Source organism: Poecilia reticulata, chromosome 4 (assembly GCF_904066995.2).
Source record: "Poecilia reticulata chromosome 4, P_reticulata-male-v2, whole genome shotgun sequence".
Classification (NCBI taxonomy): domain Eukaryota; kingdom Metazoa; phylum Chordata; class Actinopteri; order Cyprinodontiformes; family Poeciliidae; genus Poecilia; species Poecilia reticulata.
Genome location: NC_088833.1, coordinates 17,122,465 through 17,143,182, shown reverse-complemented (window position 1 = coordinate 17,143,182; position 20,718 = coordinate 17,122,465). Strand labels below are relative to the sequence as shown.

Below are 20,718 nucleotides of genomic sequence, written 5' to 3'. Positions count from 1 at the left end.
AATGTTTTTTTAAACTAAAACATTCTGACACGGAAACGCACCCATGACCAAGAACTTTATGTGATTTTGAGGTTTCCTTCGGTTATTTTGCCAAACAGCCCAGAGACCAACATCATATAATTTGCAATTACACAGAAAGCCACAGCTTGTGGCATAACATCAATCAGGACTGTAATGATGACAGTTTGAGGCCTTGTTTGTCACATGTTCATCATCACCATTCAGGGCTTATTAAAGGGCGCAGATGAGGGGGATACGTTGTTATTCTCTCAGAGATTCCCAGGAAAAGTGCAAGAGTCCATTAAGAAGTGAATGTAGAACTAATCCCATCACTCGGAGACTAATCCTCTAAATTATGAATTGGTTTAAGCAATAATACATTTTAACCAAACTTTATGAACACATTAGGGACCGCACCTAATGCAGGTTTTATGTATATGAGCTTTTCTTTTACTACTCCAAACCCCACTTCATTTATTAGAGTAAGAGCAGTTACAAAGAAACACTGAAAGCAGGACTGAGAAACTAAAATCCACACAAACCTCACTTCGAAACTGCAAAAAACACAAAATCTGAAGGGTTCAAGTGCAAATATCTTAGTACACATAAAGTAAGACAAACACAACTTACAAGTAACTTTTCAACGAGAAATAGGAGCTTGTTTTAATTCCATAAAACCTTAAAATTAATGAAAAAGCACTAGTTCTGATGGCAGACTCTTTCACTTAAAAAAATGGGGAAAATGTCTTGATCCAGTGGCAGATTATTTCACTTATGACTAGCACTTGATCGTCAATATTAATTAATTATTTACTTAAAACAAGCTCCTACATCGTGCTAAAAAGTTACTTGAAAGTAGGCTTTGTCTTATTTGAAGTGTGCTAAGATATGTGCAAAAATACTTGGTAAGATTTTGTGTTTTTGCAATGAAAAAGTTCAGTTTATATTTAAGTTTATCCATTTGGCAGAGGCTCTTATTCAAAGCAAATTACAAGTCTGGATCTAACAACATAGCTAATATCAAAGCTAACAATATGGTACTTAGTAGGAAGGCCATGCGGAGGCGTCAGAACCCGACAAGGAAAGCGCACAAAGAAATGCTGCAGTAGAGACTGTAGTGAAGTACAGCGAAGGAAATGCTATCTGAAGAACCGGGTCTTCAACAGCTTCTTGACAGTAAACAAGGTCGCCCCTGTTCTGATCACGCTTACCAAGTCATTCCACAATCTTGGAACGACATCTAAAAAAAAAAAGAAAAAAAAAAAAAAAAAGCCTGGATTGTCTTGAGTGTGGTGTAGGCAGCGCGAGCCGACAATGCCTTGGTGACCCGGGAGGCCAAGTTGTGACATAAGCCTTTGCGAGAGCATTCAAGTAGGTGGGAGCTGCTCCATTAGCAACTTTGAAGGCTAATGTTTGAAATATGTTGCAGTATTCAAGGCAGGGAGACAAACATCGACTGAACGACGAGCAGGGTGGCGTGTTGGGTTAGACGTTTTCTGATTTTTCTTCTGTTTAGCAATGTGAAGCAAAACAATCGAACATTAGAGGTTCTAGGATTTTTAAAGCTTAGTTGGTCCATCAATGAGAACAGAGTTTCTACCTCTGGAGTAAGAAGTAATGGATTTAGTTTAGAAGAAGATATTGTGAAGACAAATCACAAGTTTTTTTTTCTGTGCATCCTTATTAATGTATTAATCCAGTTTCATTGCACCTTTGAGTGTTTCCATTTTTAACCGGCAATGAAAGTTTTGAATAGCGATGCACCAATCAATGAGTCCAAGACAAGAAATCTGCCTTGTTTCATTACACTTCTTCTCATGAGTAATTGGCAGATAAAATAGATAAAATATACTATAAAAATGTCCCCCAGTTATATTCATTAAATGTATCAAAACTAATTACTCCCTCCTCCATCTTGGATCTCAAAATGCATCAAACAGTAGCTTGTGTTTCAATGCACTTTTCATCTATTCAGTAAAAATGAGGCAAATGTTTGGGATTTACAATATAAACCAGATATTGTCTGCTTTTGTTTTTTTTGCCTCACTTTCTGACAATCAGACGAAACCACTGCTGCTTTAGGCAAGAAAAAGATTTTTTTCCTACTTACTAAATAATGAGAAATATATATTTTTTTTTATAGAAAACATTTTATTCCTTTCCTCAAATTCAGAAGTTTACGTCAAGATTTCTTTCATTTTAAAATTTTTGAGGAAGCCCAGGAAGCTTTCTAATTTTCTGATAGATTATTTCACAATATTTTAGCTAAATGGAGGCACGAATATTATTTTTTTTAAGTGCTGTAGCCCCAGGAATAAATAAAAATAAAAGTGCAATGCAAATTGGAATTAGCAGGTAAAACCAAAGTAAAAAGGAAATCTGTATCGTCCAATTAAAAGCCTCATCGATGCATCTAACATTTTCTTCCACTTCAAACTTAAAAAATTATGATGCCGTTTTTGTTTATTGCAAATGTTTCCTTTCAGATGCTTGATAAAACAGATTCATCACAACAGCAGTGTCTGATATTTTAGGTAGGCTGTGTACAAACGGGGAACATTGAGCAGAGTCGCAGATAAATCCTCTACATCACCTCAACTCAGCTGTCAGAGACGATAAAGCTGACAAGTGACAGGTGAGAAATGACAGGAAGCTGGAAACAGACAGTTTGAGGGATGCCGATAAGAGTCAGCATTAACAGGACGGCAACACAAAAATATAAAAGTGCTTGGGCCACCACAACTTAGGAGAGAGGGGGGGAAGCTTCAGCTGGGACTGTGGAACTTCCCATGACAGAATAACAATTGATTGGTTGATGGCAGCAGAAAATGTCACGACTTTCATGTTCTTCAGGGATTTAGTAGTCATGTGGACTGGAGCGCTGTGACCCCGGGAGAGACAACTCCATCAGAGCAAATCCTCCCTTCTTTAGGACGGAGGAGATCACAGAACCAGAACACACAACAACAAACAGAAAAAAAAGCTTTGTAATCCACTCACGGTTCCAGTCGTTGACGTTTCAAAAGCAGTGGCTAAGGTGGTTGTCTAACTCGCGTTCGGTCTAACAGGTTAGCAGTTTGAGTCGAGCCGGTGACCTTTAACTGCCTCCATTTACCCATCGGCATCATTTCTCTCCCGGCGTAAACTCTGGCTGAACCAGCAAATGTCAAACACACACACACACACACACACACAATGAAAGATTTGGTAGGCAGGTACATAGGAAGAGTTCATATAATTTACCAGTGTATTTAATCACTTAAACAGGAGGAAATCATTTGAAAACTTGGTGGAAAAACGTGTGTTTTACACAACAGCATTTTTACAGCAGTAACATAAAGCAGGAGAGTCTGAGTTTAGGCTGAGATCATCAAGGTGATTAATGAGTGCTACTATAAACTGGGAGAAATGTATACATGACATTTAAACTCATTTAAACAAGCAAAGATGCTTTATAAGTAGAGATGGAAGAGTACAGCGATGGTGTAATAAGAAGAGTACAGCGTCATGAATATTTTTTACCTCCTTTCAGATTTTGTCTTTTCCCCGTCACACTAATTTTAGCCATTTTAAATAACCGCAGTAAACCTTAACAACAGCATTTTGTATTTATTTACTGTAATATCTTTCTCCGATTAACTCAAATTTGAGTTAAATTATCAATTTTATGTCAAATTATAAATTAGTTTTATAAAAAAAACAAATAAAAAAAAAACATGATGTTGGGGCAAAATGGAAATGTGCTGAAAACTAGGGCAGCATTCAGTCTACTTTTCATTTTAATTTATTTAATCCAGTTAAAATATGAGCCCGCTTGGAGGAAGTCCCTTAAATTCATGATTGTTTTCAGTGGATAGATGATTGGGAAATCCCATTTTGACACCGACGACTTTGAAATATAACTTGCTCCAAGTGGACTCTGAATGGACAAAGCGTTGGGTCGGATGTCGCTCATTCAGAAGCGGAAGTCAGCTCACCATTAATTACAGAACAGAATAATGCACTGGCTAAGATGTCTGCATATGAACAGATATCCTGTTTCCAGTCTGGGATAACAGAACAATATTACCTTACAACAATAGCAGTCCTTAAAACAAAGGGTCAGCTCCTTTTCCCAGTGCTGGCACGCAACCTGGCTAGAAGTGATGAAGTTTGATAGAGAGGAGAATACTTGCTCTTTCAGAAAAGTACTTCAGTTCCAACCAACTAGACATGTATGGTATTTGCTGGTTCTTTTATCACCTAATGTGAGTTAAATTACAGCATCCAAAATCATTAGACATATTTAAGGAAATTAGAGGGACTGCTGTCTAAAATAAGCTCCTGAAGTTGTATAAGTTCAGGAGTTGCTTAAGTAATAAGACTCACTGCACCAATTGCAGTTTTCAGGACGACCACTGATACATAAATAAAAGATAAGATAAAAAAATCTGAACACCTGACTCTGATTTTGGCAGAAACTAATTTTTTTAAACTGACACTGTTGGGTTGTTATGAAGTCGCAATACACCTTCGATGTTCCAATCTTATTTTATTGAATATTGATCAATACATGTGAAACAATACAGACTTGTCTTAGATGAACATGAAGACAAGTCTTCATGTCTTCATGAAGTTATCAAGTTATCAAAGTCATTTTCATGACTTTGATAACTTACCTAAAGCCAGGTTCAGATGTTTCCTTGCTCTTAGTTGAAAAACTTGTCATTGGTTTTAATTAAGCCCATCAAATCTTTTCTGTAAGATTTGATGAAACTGAAAAATCAGTTTCATTAGTTTTTAATGTTTCACACATTACAAAATCACAAGGTCTGAAGTCATTAAAAACTTTAAACCACCAACAAAGTGTGCAGCAGCTCTGTGGCCATTTAAATGCAAGTAAGATTGGTGGAAAAGATCGGTTTCACATGTAGGCATCAGCCGCTCCCCAATCACCCAAAATTTAGGAAAGTAGGGTTGAGTGATCGACCAGCTGATCGATCAGTGCGCCCCTACTTCCAAGCTCCTTTTATTGGTGGTCAGTAATCTTGCATTCTTAATGAAAGATAATTAAAAGCAATAGAATTACCAGTTAAAATCCTTTAAACTGGCAATGAATCCAACAAAGTACAAAAAGCCCATTAAAAGACATGATTTAACAGGGAGAAACTCAAGAAGCTAAACAGTGTACAACATAACCAAAAAGAATCACCAGACCACATGTCCTCTTCCTGCTGTTAAGAAGATGCACCACCACATAAAAATGTTTCTACAGTACCCCCCACAACAACTGATTCTGCCATAAAAGGCTGTTAAATACTTCTTCACAATTAGAGGACAGCTCCTGAAAGTTGTCTTCTGAGAACAGAGAAGTGCTTCTGAATAGCTTTATTGCATATATTGCATAATAAAAAGTTCATGCTTGACCTTTCAGTGGAAAATTTATGAATTGGTTAAAATTTGTAGGTGTCACTCATCTGACTTGACTTTTCACACATTCAAGGCAAAATAAAAGCCTTGCAAAACAGAACGCATCTACCAAACGATCAAAAAGCTGCAAGTAAGCTTCAAGTAAGATATCCAACACCTTGTCAACCAGCACTTATTGTCATTATGCCGGGTCTAACAGGCCCGGGATGATGGCAATGTCTACACACGCTGATAAAATACAAATATATAAGCTGATGACAGGAAACAGATGATTTTCAGCTCAGTTAGCCCTGACCAGTGACCAACTCATTGGAAATTAAAAAAAAGAAAAGGACTCATTTCTATTTGAGCTAAATGCTACTAATAAGGATGATTAGTGATGACAACCATTTTTAATATCATTGAGGCATTTATAAGGAAGTCTTAGGAAGCACAGATATGCAAGAGGCTATTTAAAAGCAAAATATATTTTCTTCAACATATCAAGATACTCCTTTAGTTCATTCAGGCTGCGAGTGAGCAAGAAAAACTGGGAGAGAGCAAAACTTTCAGCAGACAACAGGAAGGCTGAAGAAAGAGCATCAAATTGCAGTTTTGTGCATTTGAATTTTAACCGCTGTCTGACATGAAACACGCAGCTGGATGTGCAAATACTGGCAGCTTTTGGAAAAAGATTAGAATTGACATCTGGGGTTAGAAGTCAAGTCCTCGTGGTCAGGTGGATGGGTCAGACATGTCCCTCCTACAACACAGCAGATTCAGGTCCAGAATCAAGCACTGCAGAGCCAAAATAATACAAAATTATGCAACAATGGAAAGACTTAAAATCTGCAGGAAAACATCTTGAGAACTGACTCTCAACATCTCTGATGTTCTTTAAAGTATGCACAGATTGTTCTGTTTGATCATGCTAATTACCTATAGTATGATGCCAAAGCCATCATACTATCAACTGGTTTAAAAACTCACTCATGCAATCATTGTCTTTGTTTTAAACGACAACTTCTTTATTAGTTTTATTTTAAAAGAGCAATATGACAGGGTCGGTTCTATATAAAGATACTCAAGTCAAAGCAGCAAAACACTTTCAGTTTTTTTCAGTTTTGTTCTTGTACGTTTCCTTTTAATTATAGTTCTTCAAGAGAAATCTGTATTGGCTAAAATTTAAATTGGCATCTCAAAGCTTCATTTATATATATATATATATATATATATATATATACACATTTGCCACAAAATTCTCTAAAAAGGTCCTTTTTAGTAAAAGATAAAAACTATTAGACCCATGCTCTGATGTACAAACAAACAAACATGACAGCAGAAAACTCCAAATCAAGCTGCGACAAAAAGCAACTTGTTTAATCGTGATCAAAGGTATTAGATGTCTGCTCAATTATTTTCCCTCTTTCTCCACAGATTTTTCTCCCTCCCTTTGGCTTTATAATCTGTTTCCACTTAAAAGACACAATAGACAATCCTGGTTGTTCTATAAAGTACATCCGCGCTTTGTGTTCCGAGAGGGACACGTAAGCACTTCAGTGAGCTGCACAACTGGAACCACTTTGCCGTTGGAGATCCGGGCTGCAGGATTTCAGGACAAAGCGCATGCTGCAATTTCATCTCTCATCAAGTTGTGCAGTCTCACTCTTCTCCTCTCTTCTCTTGAGATGTTGCGTAACGGAGGCGGTGCTGACTGCTAATGGATACTCGCAGCTCGGAGCATCGCATGTGTTAACAAACCGTCTCCGGCAGGCCTGTGTGTCTGTACTCATCGTTGTGTAGCGGGTCTGACTTGTGAGGAGCAACTGCAATGTTTGAACAGATGCAACACGCTCATGAGTGCATGAAACAACCCTGGCTTTGGATCTTTGCATTGTAATTATGGCTCCGTCATTTTTATTTTCTAATGCGCAGTGACCGTTGGCAGTCAGTTGGCAATCAGTGTCTTCTGCTCAAATACTTTGCCCTTCCCTTTAACGGTTTTCTCAGATCTGCCAGAAGCCCGCTGAAACAATTAATAATTAACACACGGGCACATAATGGATCTGCTTTTAATAATTCAGCCTGCCAATTTGAACTAAAATAGACTTGAGGCTGAGAGCGGGTTGCCACTGCGCAACAGGTTGGGGAAAAAGATGAGAGACCAGGATAAAAGCTGGGCTCAGCACATATAGGAAGAGATAGTGGCTATGAGCTGCTGGCATTAATTTGGGAACATCAGTCAGTGTTAGGCATGTGTAATAGGGCTGAGAATACAGTGGCTGCTGCACAGCCTGAGGCCCAGCACGGTGCTCACTCACAACACTTGTTCATGTTTTAAAATGCATAAGTGGATTGTTAATTAATGGGTACAAGCAAGCTCATTTGAAATTAAAGGTAAAAAAAAAAAAAAAGAAAAGAAAAAGAATAACAAGGAATCACCAGAGCTGCCCACTCTTGGATAACTTCACTTTAACTGGCATGTCTACGTTTTAAATTATATATTATTTGCAGTATAATTAGCGTCTTAACAGCTCTGCAGATCATGGGAGACATAATCAAGGGGTTAACCAGTGCTTGAGCTACGACTTATGTCAAGGCCTTTGGCATTTTAATTAAGGCCACCATAAGAGCGGGAACACATTATGACTAATTGTCCTCACCTCAAGCACAGAGAGCATCATTTTCTAACTTGGCGCCTAATAGGCTGACAAATACAAGCGTGCTCGGGTTCACAGGGGCAGCACAGACAGCAATCAGGGAAAATTGAGAAGGACACTGTGAGTCAACAGATGACTCAAGTGGAATCTAAAGTGAGTCCGGTTTTATTAGCGGACTCCATCAGCGACTCGATTATTTCAAACAATGTCGCCGGTATTAGACCGTCGGGCCGCGGTGTGCTTTCAGATCAGCCGAGGCCAACAAAAACTCAAGAGTGTTTCATGTTTCCAGGGGCCACCACTGGTTCCAGTTGAACTTTATTGGCTTGTAAAAGAAGGTCAAACACCTTTCTCGTCGTGGTAATGAGTTACCATGGATTTCTCCTCAGCAGGAGCGACAGCGTCTCCAGGATTACTGTGGAGGTTTTCGAGCTTTGCTTTTAATAACGCAGCGCAGGGAGTGCTGCACAACGCGACAGTATTGTCCCATTTTGAAAAAAAAAAAAAAGTAAAATAAAAATAAAAAATGCTCAGAGGGGGATCTATTCGGGACACGGTTACGCTGCAATATACATAGATGAGGCTTACAAGCCCCCTGCTTAATCCTGCTGTGCGAGTATTGTTCTTTTATTTATCGCCTTTCTCAGTCATGCCGCGCTGAAACAGTGACGGAGCAGTTGTGAGGCACAAAGCTTTCGTTAATTAGGAAAAAGCAAGCAGTCATTAAAACCAGCTCTGGCTGAAACCTACTGTAAATAGACTTTAAATCTGATGCTTTTCTGCCTACAGATTCATCAGATTAAGAAGCTTTTTTTCCCCCATTAGAAAGCATTTGAATTGTTTCAGATCTGTGTTATTAGCCATCTTTTGTAGTCCTAGTTGGAATATTTGAGTGAGTGCAAAAGAGCACTGAGATTTTTTTTTTTAACCATCTAAAAACTTATGCAATGTTAGAGCTGGCACCTGAAATCTATGACTTCTGCTATTTATAAAATGTATTTCCTCTTCTAAAAAAAAACTAAAAGTGGTGTGCTTTCAAATCATTCATCTTCCTTGCACTCTTTAAGGGCAAACAACGTCCCCCTAATTTCAGCTGGAAACACTTTAAATGTCAAATACATCTTAAGACACTGAACTACTAAAAACTGCTTTAACCTTTTTCTTATATTTCACAGTTTACATAGAATCACAATTTAAGTGTCTTAAGGCACATTTTCTTGTCTGAAGCTCATAATATCGCCCACTCTACCGGAAACAATCTTTACCAAGCAAATTATTCCTGCTGACACGCCTTCAGCACAACACTAACAATTTATGCATCAAAAGGTTGACAGAAATGTGTCCCGTCTCAAATTGTTTGACCTTAAAATAACAGAGCCTTAATGAATTTGAACTGTGTGTTTAAGAGCAAGGAGATGTCATGTCCACTTCTAAAAAGACGCATAAACATTTAAAAAAATCGGAGCACTTTCAATAACTACAAAACAGATTATTGTCTTTGATTTGAGCTGTTGTGGATGAGATCCTGTCATGAATCTCGTGGTGGGCGAGAACCTCCTCTTAACCCAACAATATTTTTCAGAAAACACAAATAATGTTTCACAAATTGCTGTGGAGTTAGAGTAAATATGCTATAGTCTCCATTTTTCTCTCAATTTAACTTTTTACTGATGCCAAGAAGGCATTACTTCAGAATTTGAATAAAAAGTTTCAATAAATCACAACCTGTGTTTTAAATCTGTAGATTTTGAACTAGAAATGGTCAAATCAAATGCGTCCCACAGTCCTTAAAATTAAATTGGAAATGTTGCATTAGATAAACATTTTGGAGTCATTAGTGTCATATGGCCATGCTTTCTTACAATCCCCAATTTCTACAGACTGAACATCACTAAAAGTGCTTGTGTTACCCCCTAACAAAATGGCGCCCTTGATGGGAAACTTTATCGCAGACATCAAACCCCCCCACTGCTACTATGGGGCAGTAAAAATCCCAACATAAAGGTTAAGCATTTACAGAAATTCATCGAGTTTCATCAATGCAACAAAACCAGACTAGACTATGAGGTTTCCATTTCAACTTCTGTTTTTTTTCTCTCTTTCATGCTTAAGACTTTACTTATCTCCGTGACAAGTTTTGCTATTCTAAGTTTTAACTTTTGGCTCAAACAAGGTTCATAGTATTGACGATGCATTCTTCTCCCTGGAAATGTAATTTTCCTATAGTTTCTATCATTATTTTATTGTCTTCACATCTTAGAAAACACTGAAGACGTCTCTACAGTACCGAGTAGAGATTGACTACTCAGAGGCCATTTCAATTCCTATTTCTGACCATCACTGAGGTTTGACCTGGTGGTTAATTTTTTGTCTGAAGACTGCACCACAGAGAAGAAGAGGAAATGAAATATGTGCTGCAGGTTCTTTGATAGAGGCAACAGATTTGAATCTCAAAGAAATGAAGAAATTAAAAGATTATCCTCATTCATACATCAAAGCACGTGTCTCTAACCTTTATCTCATTTTTATTAAACTAAAAAGAAGCTTCAAAGTGCACACTCGTGCTGTCGTGCATCTGCAGCCTGGGAGTTGTGGGAATTTATTTGTACCGATAATAACCCAATTGATTCAGATGACCTCGAACGAGATGATACTTGCATTGGGAACGTGTTATTCTTCACATCTATGAAATTATGTCTGTTCCAATTAAATAAACCTAAAAAAACCCCACACAAAATATCTGCTATTATATAACAATACTCCAATTGCTCTCATCTTCTCTCTCAGCTCTGCCGACTGACAGCTGCGGCTGCCAGACACAAAGGAAGCCCTGGCAACTGAAATACAGAGTAGGCTGAAAGACGCCAAAATCATTTTCACCACCGACACAGCTAATGCACGGAGCGAGTCCAACTCCAGGGTCCAAATCCCAGGTTGTAATTCATTTGACATGTCTGTCTGGGTTGTGCATGATAATGTGCACTGCTACCTGCCAGAGCCCTGCCTGCACAGAGGGGCCATTCATATGCACACAGGCCTTGTTTTGTTGAGTAAAGCCTTTTACAATGTAAACAGTAATGCGTTACAAAACATATCACTGTTTGCCAGCCATATGTCTTGCCCCCATCTGCAGCATCGGTTGGAGTAAACTTTGGATTAGCCCCCAAAAGCATAGGGATTATTTTGGTGGGGATGAAACGTTTCGTAATCTGCCGTTGGTTGGGTGGGTCTCGATGAAATCACACTACAAATGAAATCACTTTACAGTAGTAAGCTGTCATGTTACAACCACAACTCGCAATGTGTTTTACTGCGCGTTTACGTAGCAGACCATCACAGAGTAGTGCATAATTGTGAAGTGAAAGGAAAATGATGCGTGCAATCTGAAAGGTGTGGTGTGTGCGTTCGTATTCAGTCTAAGATGCATTGTGGACTTTCACTGGAGTTGTAGCTGCACGTGATTTGGGGTGCGTCACCACCAGCCTTGCACATCTAAAAGACATTTTTGCCTTGCCCTATGTTTGCTTGATCAAGTTAACTTTGATGAACATTTTTGTGCTACAGAACAGCCTGACCTCAGCGCTATGCTGCCACCTCCATGTTTCACTGTGGGGAAGGTGTGTTTTTTATTTGCTAAAAAGTTTAATTTTGTTCTCTTCCTTAAAGACAGGGTCCAATCCCTGTCTTTAAAGACATGGTCCAATCCCTGTCTTTAAGGAAGACAAAGTGTTGTCTTTAAGGATGGTTCTGTGTAACATGCACAGAACCATGTGCATGTTACTTCCAAGAAGAGTCCATGACAAATTTGCCAGCTGTGCTTCTTATTTGCTGCCACTTTGAGCTTTTTCTACTTAAAGGCCATATGTCTTTATGCATTTACTCAGTTTATTATTAAATTCCCATACAAAATTTGGTAATTTAATAATAATAATGCTACATTCCAGGTATCTGGGAAGTCAGAATTAACTGAATTCACTTCAAACCCAGGGTAACACCTTTAGAAGTTAAGAAGTTGGGATTTCAATATAGCAGCGCCCATACATATGGTTTAGAGTACGTCTAATAAACTTTATTTTCAGATCTAGTTTCTATAGGAAAAGACAACTTTTAATTTGCTCAGTTTAGAGTTGCAGACACTACAAATTGATTTTAAATCCACTGATGTATGTATGTCTTGCAAAACATGTTTCCGCTACATCTTACCACCATTAATGTAAAGAATGACCATACTTAAATGCAATGTCGCCCTTTGTAAGTAATAACAAAATTCCCCAGTTCCGAGTACAACTGGAATGCAGCATAAGAACATGCCACACATTGTAAAAAAATATTAAATGTGCTGCTCACTTTCAGGAAGAAATTATACAGTTTAAGGCTCAACTCTAAAGTTAAGTGTTTTTATTATTATTATAACCATTTAAAACAGATGAGCACTGGAGAAGACATTTTTTGGCACATTTGTAACCCCATACAAATAATATAAGTTGAGTTCTTAATAGGTTCAAAGGTAATGCATGCTTTCAAAGGCACTGCAGTTGTATGACCCAGAAACTCAAGGTTTGGCAGCTTTTTTGTTGCCGATTAGTTGTTTGTAAGACAAAGATTCTGAGTCTACGGGACACGGGTAAAAACATGGAGCTGACTTTCAACATGAATTACTGACATTTACCACAGTCACAGCAGTGCAGTTTTCATCAGAAGCCAAGTAAACTGAGCAAACATGACGGTTCACACACACACACACACACACACACACACACACACACACACACACACGCACACACACACACACACACACACTCCCACCCAAGACAGCTGCGAGCTGTCTTTATCAACATGATGTCTGAATCAAAGTGTTGACCGTTACTTCCGTTAAACATGGCGTTCGTCACGTTCCAAGCAGCCGTTAACCACGCTGATACACTATAGATTTCGCTCACTAATGACTCAACTCCCCCTTTATCGAACCCTTATTTACACAACTCTAGTGGTGTTAGAGGCCAGGCCTGTGATGACAGAAGTTTTACGGATAATGTTGCTGCTGTTTGGTGGGAGACGTTTCATTAAAAACCTGCGGAGCGTTAAGATCACAGCGGGGCCGCCAGACAGAACTCACCTTGGGTCAGACGCAGAAGTTGACAAGCTTTAATCTCAACAGAGTCGCTCAGGTCTTCATCCTTGTCGCTTCACAACATGCTTCTCAGATTTTTGTTGGATGTTCGCTATAAAAAAAAAAATAAAAAAAAAAGTCAAATTCTCACTGCCCTTTTGCTGTTCTGTAACCGTAAAGCCACCAGGCGCAGATTTGTGAATTATTAAAATAGTGTTTTCTTCCCTCGCAGGCTGTGAGATCAGTTACAAGTTTACTGCTGTTCGTGTAATCGGAGTCCTTCTCCTCTTCGTACAAAAAAAAAAAAAAAGTTTCAAACTTGAGGGGTGGGGGGACTTGGTTACTCAGCAGATTGATGTTGGATTGGGCCAATAGACGAGCTACCAGAGGAGTGGACAAACCCAGTCAGGCCAAAAAAGAAAAAGACCATTTAGAATCAGCATCCGCCCCCCTCCTTCCCATTAGCGTTTCCAGTAATTATCCTTGTCCAGGTCCCAGTCCCACGGCTCCAAATTTCCCAGAGGAAATGGTACTGAGCGAACAATGAACAGGAACTGTGGGGAGCAGCCGTTCTCTCATCACTAAATTTATGGCTCGTTAAGTTTTATGGCACACTTTGACATAATAAGTTAAATCAACATGTGCGATTTTCATGCACAATGTCTAATGAGAACATGCTTGTCAATCAACTGGTACGGATGAAGAAAAAAGTCATGAGCGGATGTTTGCAAGACAGAAGATTTTTTTCCCATTACATTAAAGAGGTGGGGGAAATACCCAATGTTTATCCTTGTTTAACCCCTTTTTTCCCCACATGCCTTACAAACTTGCATACACCACTTAGTTTCATATTAAACACGTAAGACACTCTCGTTAGAACATAAACACTAGAATATTAATGGTATAAATCATACTGAACCACTACAGCAAGTTTGTGAAATGTAAGAGCTCGAGCTCCCTCTGGTGGTATAATGTATACAGCTATATGGGCTATAACATACAGCATGTTGGCTATATTAACTGTATTAACCTATGGTTGAGGAGCTTAATTTGGGGTATTTTGAGAGTTAGAGAGATTTTTTAACATAAATTATCCTTGGTTTAGGTGATAACACTGGTCAAAACACACATTTGGAAAAGGAAGTGATTTTTAAGCAAGAATTCTGTGTTTATTTTCTGGAAAATACATTTCCCAGAATCCTCGGTCGAACGCAGGAAAAGACGTGTTTTTGCGACGTGTCAGGAAGTTTGAGTAGTCAACATGGCGGCTCAGCAGGGAGATGTTGATGAGCTATTCGATGTAAAAAATGCTTATTATATCGGCAGCTATCAACAATGTATTAATGAGTCTCAGAAGGTGAAGGTATGTACTTAATCTTGACACTTAAAAATGTTCGCATCTGTTTTATTTTGTGCTCGTTTTCGTTTGGCTAACAGTAGCTATGCTAATAAGCGAGCTAATATTTTTATTTATGATTTCTCCAAACATTTGCCTGAATGACTTTTTCCACTTTAATCTCCAAATTTTTTTAAGCCGTCATCACCCGAGAAAGAGATTGAAAGAGACATGTTTTTGTACAGAGCGTACATCGCTCAGGTAAGAAGTGACAGATTTCTGCTACTCAATGGTTTTTTAGCCATTCATAAACTTATTGTGAGTTTATTCTGGTGAATATAATCCTTATCCACACCCTGAACTGTGAGTTTCTGTGTATTAACAGAGGAAGTATGGTGTTGTTCTGGACGATATCAAGGCCAACTCTTCAGCTGAGCTCCAAGCCGTAAGGATGTTTGCAGAGTTTCTGTCCAATGAGAGTAAAAGGTAAAATATTGCATTTGACATTCACGTCAACGATCCGTGGTTATAAATTATATAGTTGTGTGTGTGTGTGTGTGTGTTAACGTTACTTAGTTGACGATCGCTTATCCCTCAAAAAGCTCAGTAATTCCATCACTAATGTTTTTTGAGAAAATATACAGAAATATTGCTTTCTGCATATTTAAATGTATTTAGCTTTATTACCCCTCCTTTTTCTGAAGTAAGTTAAACTAGTATTTTTTGTTAGTTCAAGATAACTCTGAACTTTCCATGCACCGTATGTTTGCAGTGTGTCTGGTAGTATTAGATATGGAATTTGATACTATTAATGTACAACTAATCCCTAGTAATTACTAGATTTTCCCCACTTTTTAATGTGTTTTATCATTGTCTCTAATGAGCTTTCTCTCATAAGCAATCAAACTTAACCCATTATACATTTGACCTAGTTTTTGCTAAATTTTCTATTCAAGTTGACTTTACACATGCATTTTAAGCCTAATAAATTGTAGTGGTTGTTAGCTTTAGCTTAATACCCAGTTTTGATGCTAACAGACGCAAAAAACAAAAACAAAACCAAAGATTTCCATCAAAACTTTCTCCTCTTTGCTTTTGCTCAGGGATGCTATTGTTGCTGATTTGGACAAGAAGATGGCGAAGAGTGTGGATGCAGCCAACACCACCTTCCTGCTCATGGCTGCCTCCATCTATTACCATGAGCTGAACGCGGATGCTGCGCTCAGAACTCTGCACCAAGGAGAAAGTCTGGAGTGGTGAGGGCAAATCAAAAGAAGCACTTTACTTGTTGTCCAGTTTCAACGTCTCTAAATAACAATTGATCTCCACAAAAAATATCAAGCAGTACCTGTTTGGCTTTAGTGTTATCCATAAAGATTATTGAGTTTCTCTCTAAAAGGCCACTCTATGGATTTGTGTAATACGATTTGCTACGAATTCATGCCAGTATCTTGTTTTCATTTAGGTTATTATGACAAATATGAATACTGTATGTGAACATCTGTTTTAGCATCAATGAGTCTCTTTGTTATGCGGACCAAAGTTTGTTAACGTTGTTCTTTTTTATGGAATGGATCAAACTGAACCTAAATCTGAATTTATTTGCAGCATGGCTATGACCATTCAGGTGCTTCTCAGTCTGGACCGTGTTGACCTGGCAAGGTTCGTAGTTGTAGTTTGACATCCTGTAAACTTAAAGAAATATAAACAAGAAGTCTTGCAATGTAGTTGATGATGAACTTTGTTTTGATGACTTGAAAGAATAGCTATTTAAAAAAAAAAGATAAAGAAGATAATCTTGTATTTTAATTTCAAATCTCAGTTTCTAGCAGCTATTGGTAATTATTGGTTGTGGATATTCTCTAATACCAATAAAATTTCCTCAACAGGAAGGAGCTGAAGAAGATGCAGGAGCAGGATGAGGACACCACACTGACCCAGCTGGCCACAGCCTGGGTTAACATTGCTGTGGTTAGAAAAAAAAAAAAACACCAGTTAATTTTATAACATCAGCAGCATAGGCAAAATTCATATTTGCAAGCAACTGAAGTCTTCTTTAATGAGCTGTCAGCTATAATGTTGTGTCTGATTAAGTGTTTGGCAAACACTCACTTGTTATTTCAGGGTGGAGAGAAGCTTCAGGACGCCTATTACATCTTCCAAGAGATGTCTGATAAGTACTCGTCTACGCTGTTGCTGCTGAACGGCCAGGCTGCCTGCTACATGGCTCAGAACAAGTGGGAGGAGGCAGAAGGAGTGCTGCAGGAGGCTCTCGACAAGGTCAGACAACAGTTTTTTTTTTTTTTTTTTCTTGCTTGTCAAACTGATTGTTTTATGTACTGAACATTGTTGTGTGAACATGAGTCTTTAGTAAAAGTCTGCTGAAGCAGAAGGTGGCATCTTTGTTCAAATCGTTGATATTCTTTGATCTGTTTTATGATTGCATTTTCTTTTGTGGAATGTATCGGATCTAATTTTGAATTGTGTAGCCTTTTGGAGATTTGACCAAAAATGTTTCTGAAGTAGGGAGCAATCACACTTTTACTTCTTTAAATGAAGCAGTATTTTTTATTTACATCTTGTCTCATTGTTTTCAAGATAGATAACTTTACTTTTTAAGCTTATGTAAAGATCTTTTGCAGGATTTTTTGCAAGATCTTGAAATTATATAATTTTTGACTTTGAATGGTTGCAACTAGGTAGGTTTTAAATCGCACATTTGTTCACACATCTTTTCTATAATTTGTATGTATCTTTTAGTGCTGATTGGGGTAATACATTAGGAATGTGGGTGTTATTACTTGACTATCATAACTATTTGATGCCTAACTATCTGAAAGTTGCTAGATTGTAGCACTCCAGGACTGAACTTGGTGTTAGGTGCTGAAGTTAGGAAATGGGTCCAAAAGTTAGATAAAGGTCTTTTAAAATGTGTCAAATTTAACCCACTCTTAACTTCCAGAAACATTGTTTCCATTTGTTAGATTTTAAAATGTCACATTGTGTTTCTTCTTCTTATAAAATGTAATGTAAAAATAGAAATGTTGTTCTCAAGCTCAAAGTGCTGACATCTGAACAGAGTGTAATTTTCTCTCGACACTGTGAGGAGATGAAGTGTTCCTAAATTTAAAAACTATCCATGCATCAGATTGTGTTTATGTTTCAAGTGTGGCTGCAGAGGCAGCAGTTTTACCTCCAGGTATTGTTTTAATGACAGGGGCTGTAACACTGTGCAATAATCCAGCAGGCTTTGGTTGCTTTAAATGACCTCTACAGACAAAATATTACATGCAAATTATTGTGATCCCATAGACTTGTCAGTTAACTTGATAAGTAGTGTTGCTTAGATAGAATAGTGTTTGGTGCAATTACAGAATGTGTTTCTCTAAGCAGCCTCTATAATAACAATTGTGTTGTGTCTGCCTTCTGAGTGTCTGTACACATCTAAAGTAAACATTAAATGACCCTCATCAGTCAGATTTGTTAGCCTTTTTTCTATTACTGTGTCAGTGTTTCATTAATATAAATAAAATGCATCTTTTTGTCATTTACCAGCAGATGGCAGCAAATACATTTATTTTAAACGATCAAAACATTTGCTCTATATGGTACAGTAATTTCTTACTTTATCTACAAAAGTGTTAGGTCTTACCAAAAATCAGTTTCATAATTTTAAGCTGATGCACCTGTCCACTTTTAATATTCACACCTTAGCAGGTTAGTAGCAGGGCTTCGTGTTTACTAGTCAGCCTTGCATTTTTCACGTTTCAGCGATGTGAAAAGGTTACATTTTTACCAAGTGACAGTTATTTATTGATGTTATCTCTCACCTAACAGGCAGAATGTAACAAGGCTGTGATGTTGCTTTCAGCCCTTGTGCTTTGCATGGCTGAAAAAGACAGCATTTTATAGCTCACTGATTAATTCGGAGATGTTTTGTGTGCCGCTTCTACTTGTGTTTGCAACATCATCTTTATGTATTTGGGTTTGATGACTCGCTTTGTATTTTATTTTATCCCTATTAGGACAGCAGCCATCCTGAGACGCTGATCAACCTCATAGTGCTGACGCAGCACCTGAGCAAACCACCCGAGGTGAGACCAAAGTTCGTAGAGGTCTCTGTAAGGACAGCCGTCAGCTGGGACAAATCTATAAAGAACACTCAGACATTTTCGTGACCCTTCATGCCTAAATGAAACGTGCACATTTAAGCAATGTCCTGTTTGCTTTGATTAAATTAGAACATTGCTTACTGCTAACATCTTGTACCAATCACTTAGGCATATCTGCTGTTCAGTGGTGTGAGAGTCAGAGTTCATAAGATAAAAGAGAGAATAAGCTGACTTACTTTTGCTGGATGTGATTGCAGTGTGCTAGAACGGTGACCGTTATCGCGGAGACATCATTAACATGTCTGCAGTTGCAATAACGACTGATAATTACACCTCCCTCAAGGGTAACTTGGAGACAATTTCTTAGCAAATTGGAAGGAAAAGGGAAAGGTAATTAGAGAATGATCTTAAAAATGTGTTAAGTCTACTGATCATTAAGGTTTTTAATGTTAAAATTGTTGGTTTGGTCACACAGAGCCCAAGTAATTATCAGCTATACAGCTTGCATTGGTTTTAGGACACAGTTTGTCTTAAAGAATAGCAAGAAGCAACTACGATGCTGCAGAATATACATTTTGCTATGCAGATTATTATTTGTGTTAGGTTTAGAGTTTAATTTTTACAAAATTCTCTTCAGTGGACAGTGTCGGCAACAGAGCCTCTTCTACTTTAGACTTGTAGAAGAGCAGAAGCATGCATGCAAATGTCTTTTTGGCTATTGGTAATAATTTGTTTAAGGCTCCTCCTGGTTAATAATCCTTCGTACCTACACCAAGCATCGTGTGTTTGTGTTTTCACAGGTCACCAATCGGTATCTCTCCCAGCTGAAAGATGCACACAAAGCTCACCCGTTCCTCAAAGATTATTTTGCCAAGGTAACAGCTGGATTATGCACTTAGAGAAAGATACTTATCCACTTACACTTTAAGTAAGAATCTCTGCCATGCTTTCTCAACTTCCCTGTTTTGTAATAGTTACAGAACTGTTTGTAGTGCTAAGTTGGCAGCAAGTATCCTTGGATCTAAGCCGAGCAGGGCATTAAACCTTGACCCTCTGCTGTCACTTTGTGTTGCAATCACACTAGAGTAGAAACGTACATAAACATGCTTAAAATAGGTTAACAACCTGACTGATACAGACGTGCAAATTAATAACTAGAATTTTGTTTTTCTGGTGTCTCACTATTTTGATTTGTTTTTTGTTTTGTTTTTTTGCAGGAGAATGAGTTTGACAGACTAGCAATGCAGTACGCCCCCACCGTTACGGCATAGACCTTCTGTTTTCCTACAAAACTCCTTCAAAAGTGGACTTTGGGGGAATGACCATGAAGATAATCCTGTTTCTCCCTGTCATGTGTTTGGTTTTAATGTTTTTTTCCCCTTTAAAACCTTGACTGTATTTAAACCACACTAGAAATTCATATATACATCTGCATTTCTCCTCAGGACCTACACATTTACATTTATTGTAGGGATAGCCGCATTTGTTATACAAGCATTCCTTTGAAATGTTAATAAATGATTAGAAAAAACACTGAGAGGTTTGGGTTAATATGGGTAAAAATCTACTTGAATAAATCAAATTTGAAATATTTAGCCAGATACAGCTTGTTGAATCAGAAGATGGGTGGACATTCTTATAAGAAATGTGTATTTTAAGGAGTTTTTGTTTTATTTTAATTATGATCTGCTGAAAATAAAGACACAATTAAGCTTCTTAGAAGATGAGGATATAATCATGAATAAATAACAGCTACTGGAAAAGTAGCTCTCGATGCTTGGTTGGGTTCTCCTTACGTCGATTACATCAGATTATCTGCATTGCTGGGTCTGGTGTCTCACCTTTAGTCAGGTTTGTTGGCCACTCAAGCACAGTGATACCAGGGTTATTAAAGCAGGTATTTAGTACTGCTGGCAGTATGGACAGGTGTAAAGGTCTGCAGTATAATTAGATGATCTCTATTAAGCAAATTTTTAGAGTGCTTTCATGTGTCCAGCTGTTCAGATGCACTGAGTGGATTTGATAAAACTCAGTGGATCACCAGCAGATAACATGGGTCATCAAATCTGTGGAAACCTCAAAACTTTACTTCCAGCAGCTTTGATCCTATTC

General features: G+C 38.0%; 2 protein-coding genes across 2 annotated transcripts in view; one reads left to right on the top strand and one right to left on the bottom strand.

The window, feature by feature from the left end:
• Positions 1-20,718, bottom strand: part of tnfaip8l1 (tumor necrosis factor, alpha-induced protein 8-like 1) — a 39,988-nt gene that overhangs the window by 13,579 nt on the left and 5,691 nt on the right. The window contains exon 3 of the mRNA XM_008407941.3: positions 13,165-13,270. The gene's annotated coding sequence lies outside the window, so the exon portion shown is untranslated. The remainder of the gene's footprint in view (positions 1-13,164; positions 13,271-20,718) is intronic.
• On the top strand, positions 14,363-20,139 carry cope (COPI coat complex subunit epsilon). Its single transcript, XM_008407942.3, has 10 exons — positions 14,363-14,521; positions 14,693-14,755; positions 14,880-14,980; positions 15,598-15,750; positions 16,103-16,156; positions 16,384-16,465; positions 16,619-16,774; positions 18,520-18,588; positions 19,407-19,481; positions 19,824-20,139. The coding sequence occupies exons 1-10, from the start codon at positions 14,420-14,422 to the stop codon at positions 19,875-19,877; spliced, it is 909 nt and encodes a 302-aa protein (XP_008406164.2). The 5' UTR covers positions 14,363-14,419; the 3' UTR covers positions 19,878-20,139.

Bases quoted from the DNA above. Each gene is read 5' to 3' on its own strand.
- cope (XM_008407942.3), top strand. From the start codon at position 14,420: ATGGCGGCTCAGCAGGGAGATGTTGATGAGCTATTCGATGTAAAAAAT. The intron at 14,522-14,692 runs GTATGTACTTAA...AATTTTTTTAAG, and splicing joins ATGAGTCTCAGAAGGTGAAG to CCGTCATCACCCGAGAAAGA. The intron at 14,756-14,879 runs GTAAGAAGTGAC...GTGTATTAACAG, and splicing joins ACAGAGCGTACATCGCTCAG to AGGAAGTATGGTGTTGTTCT.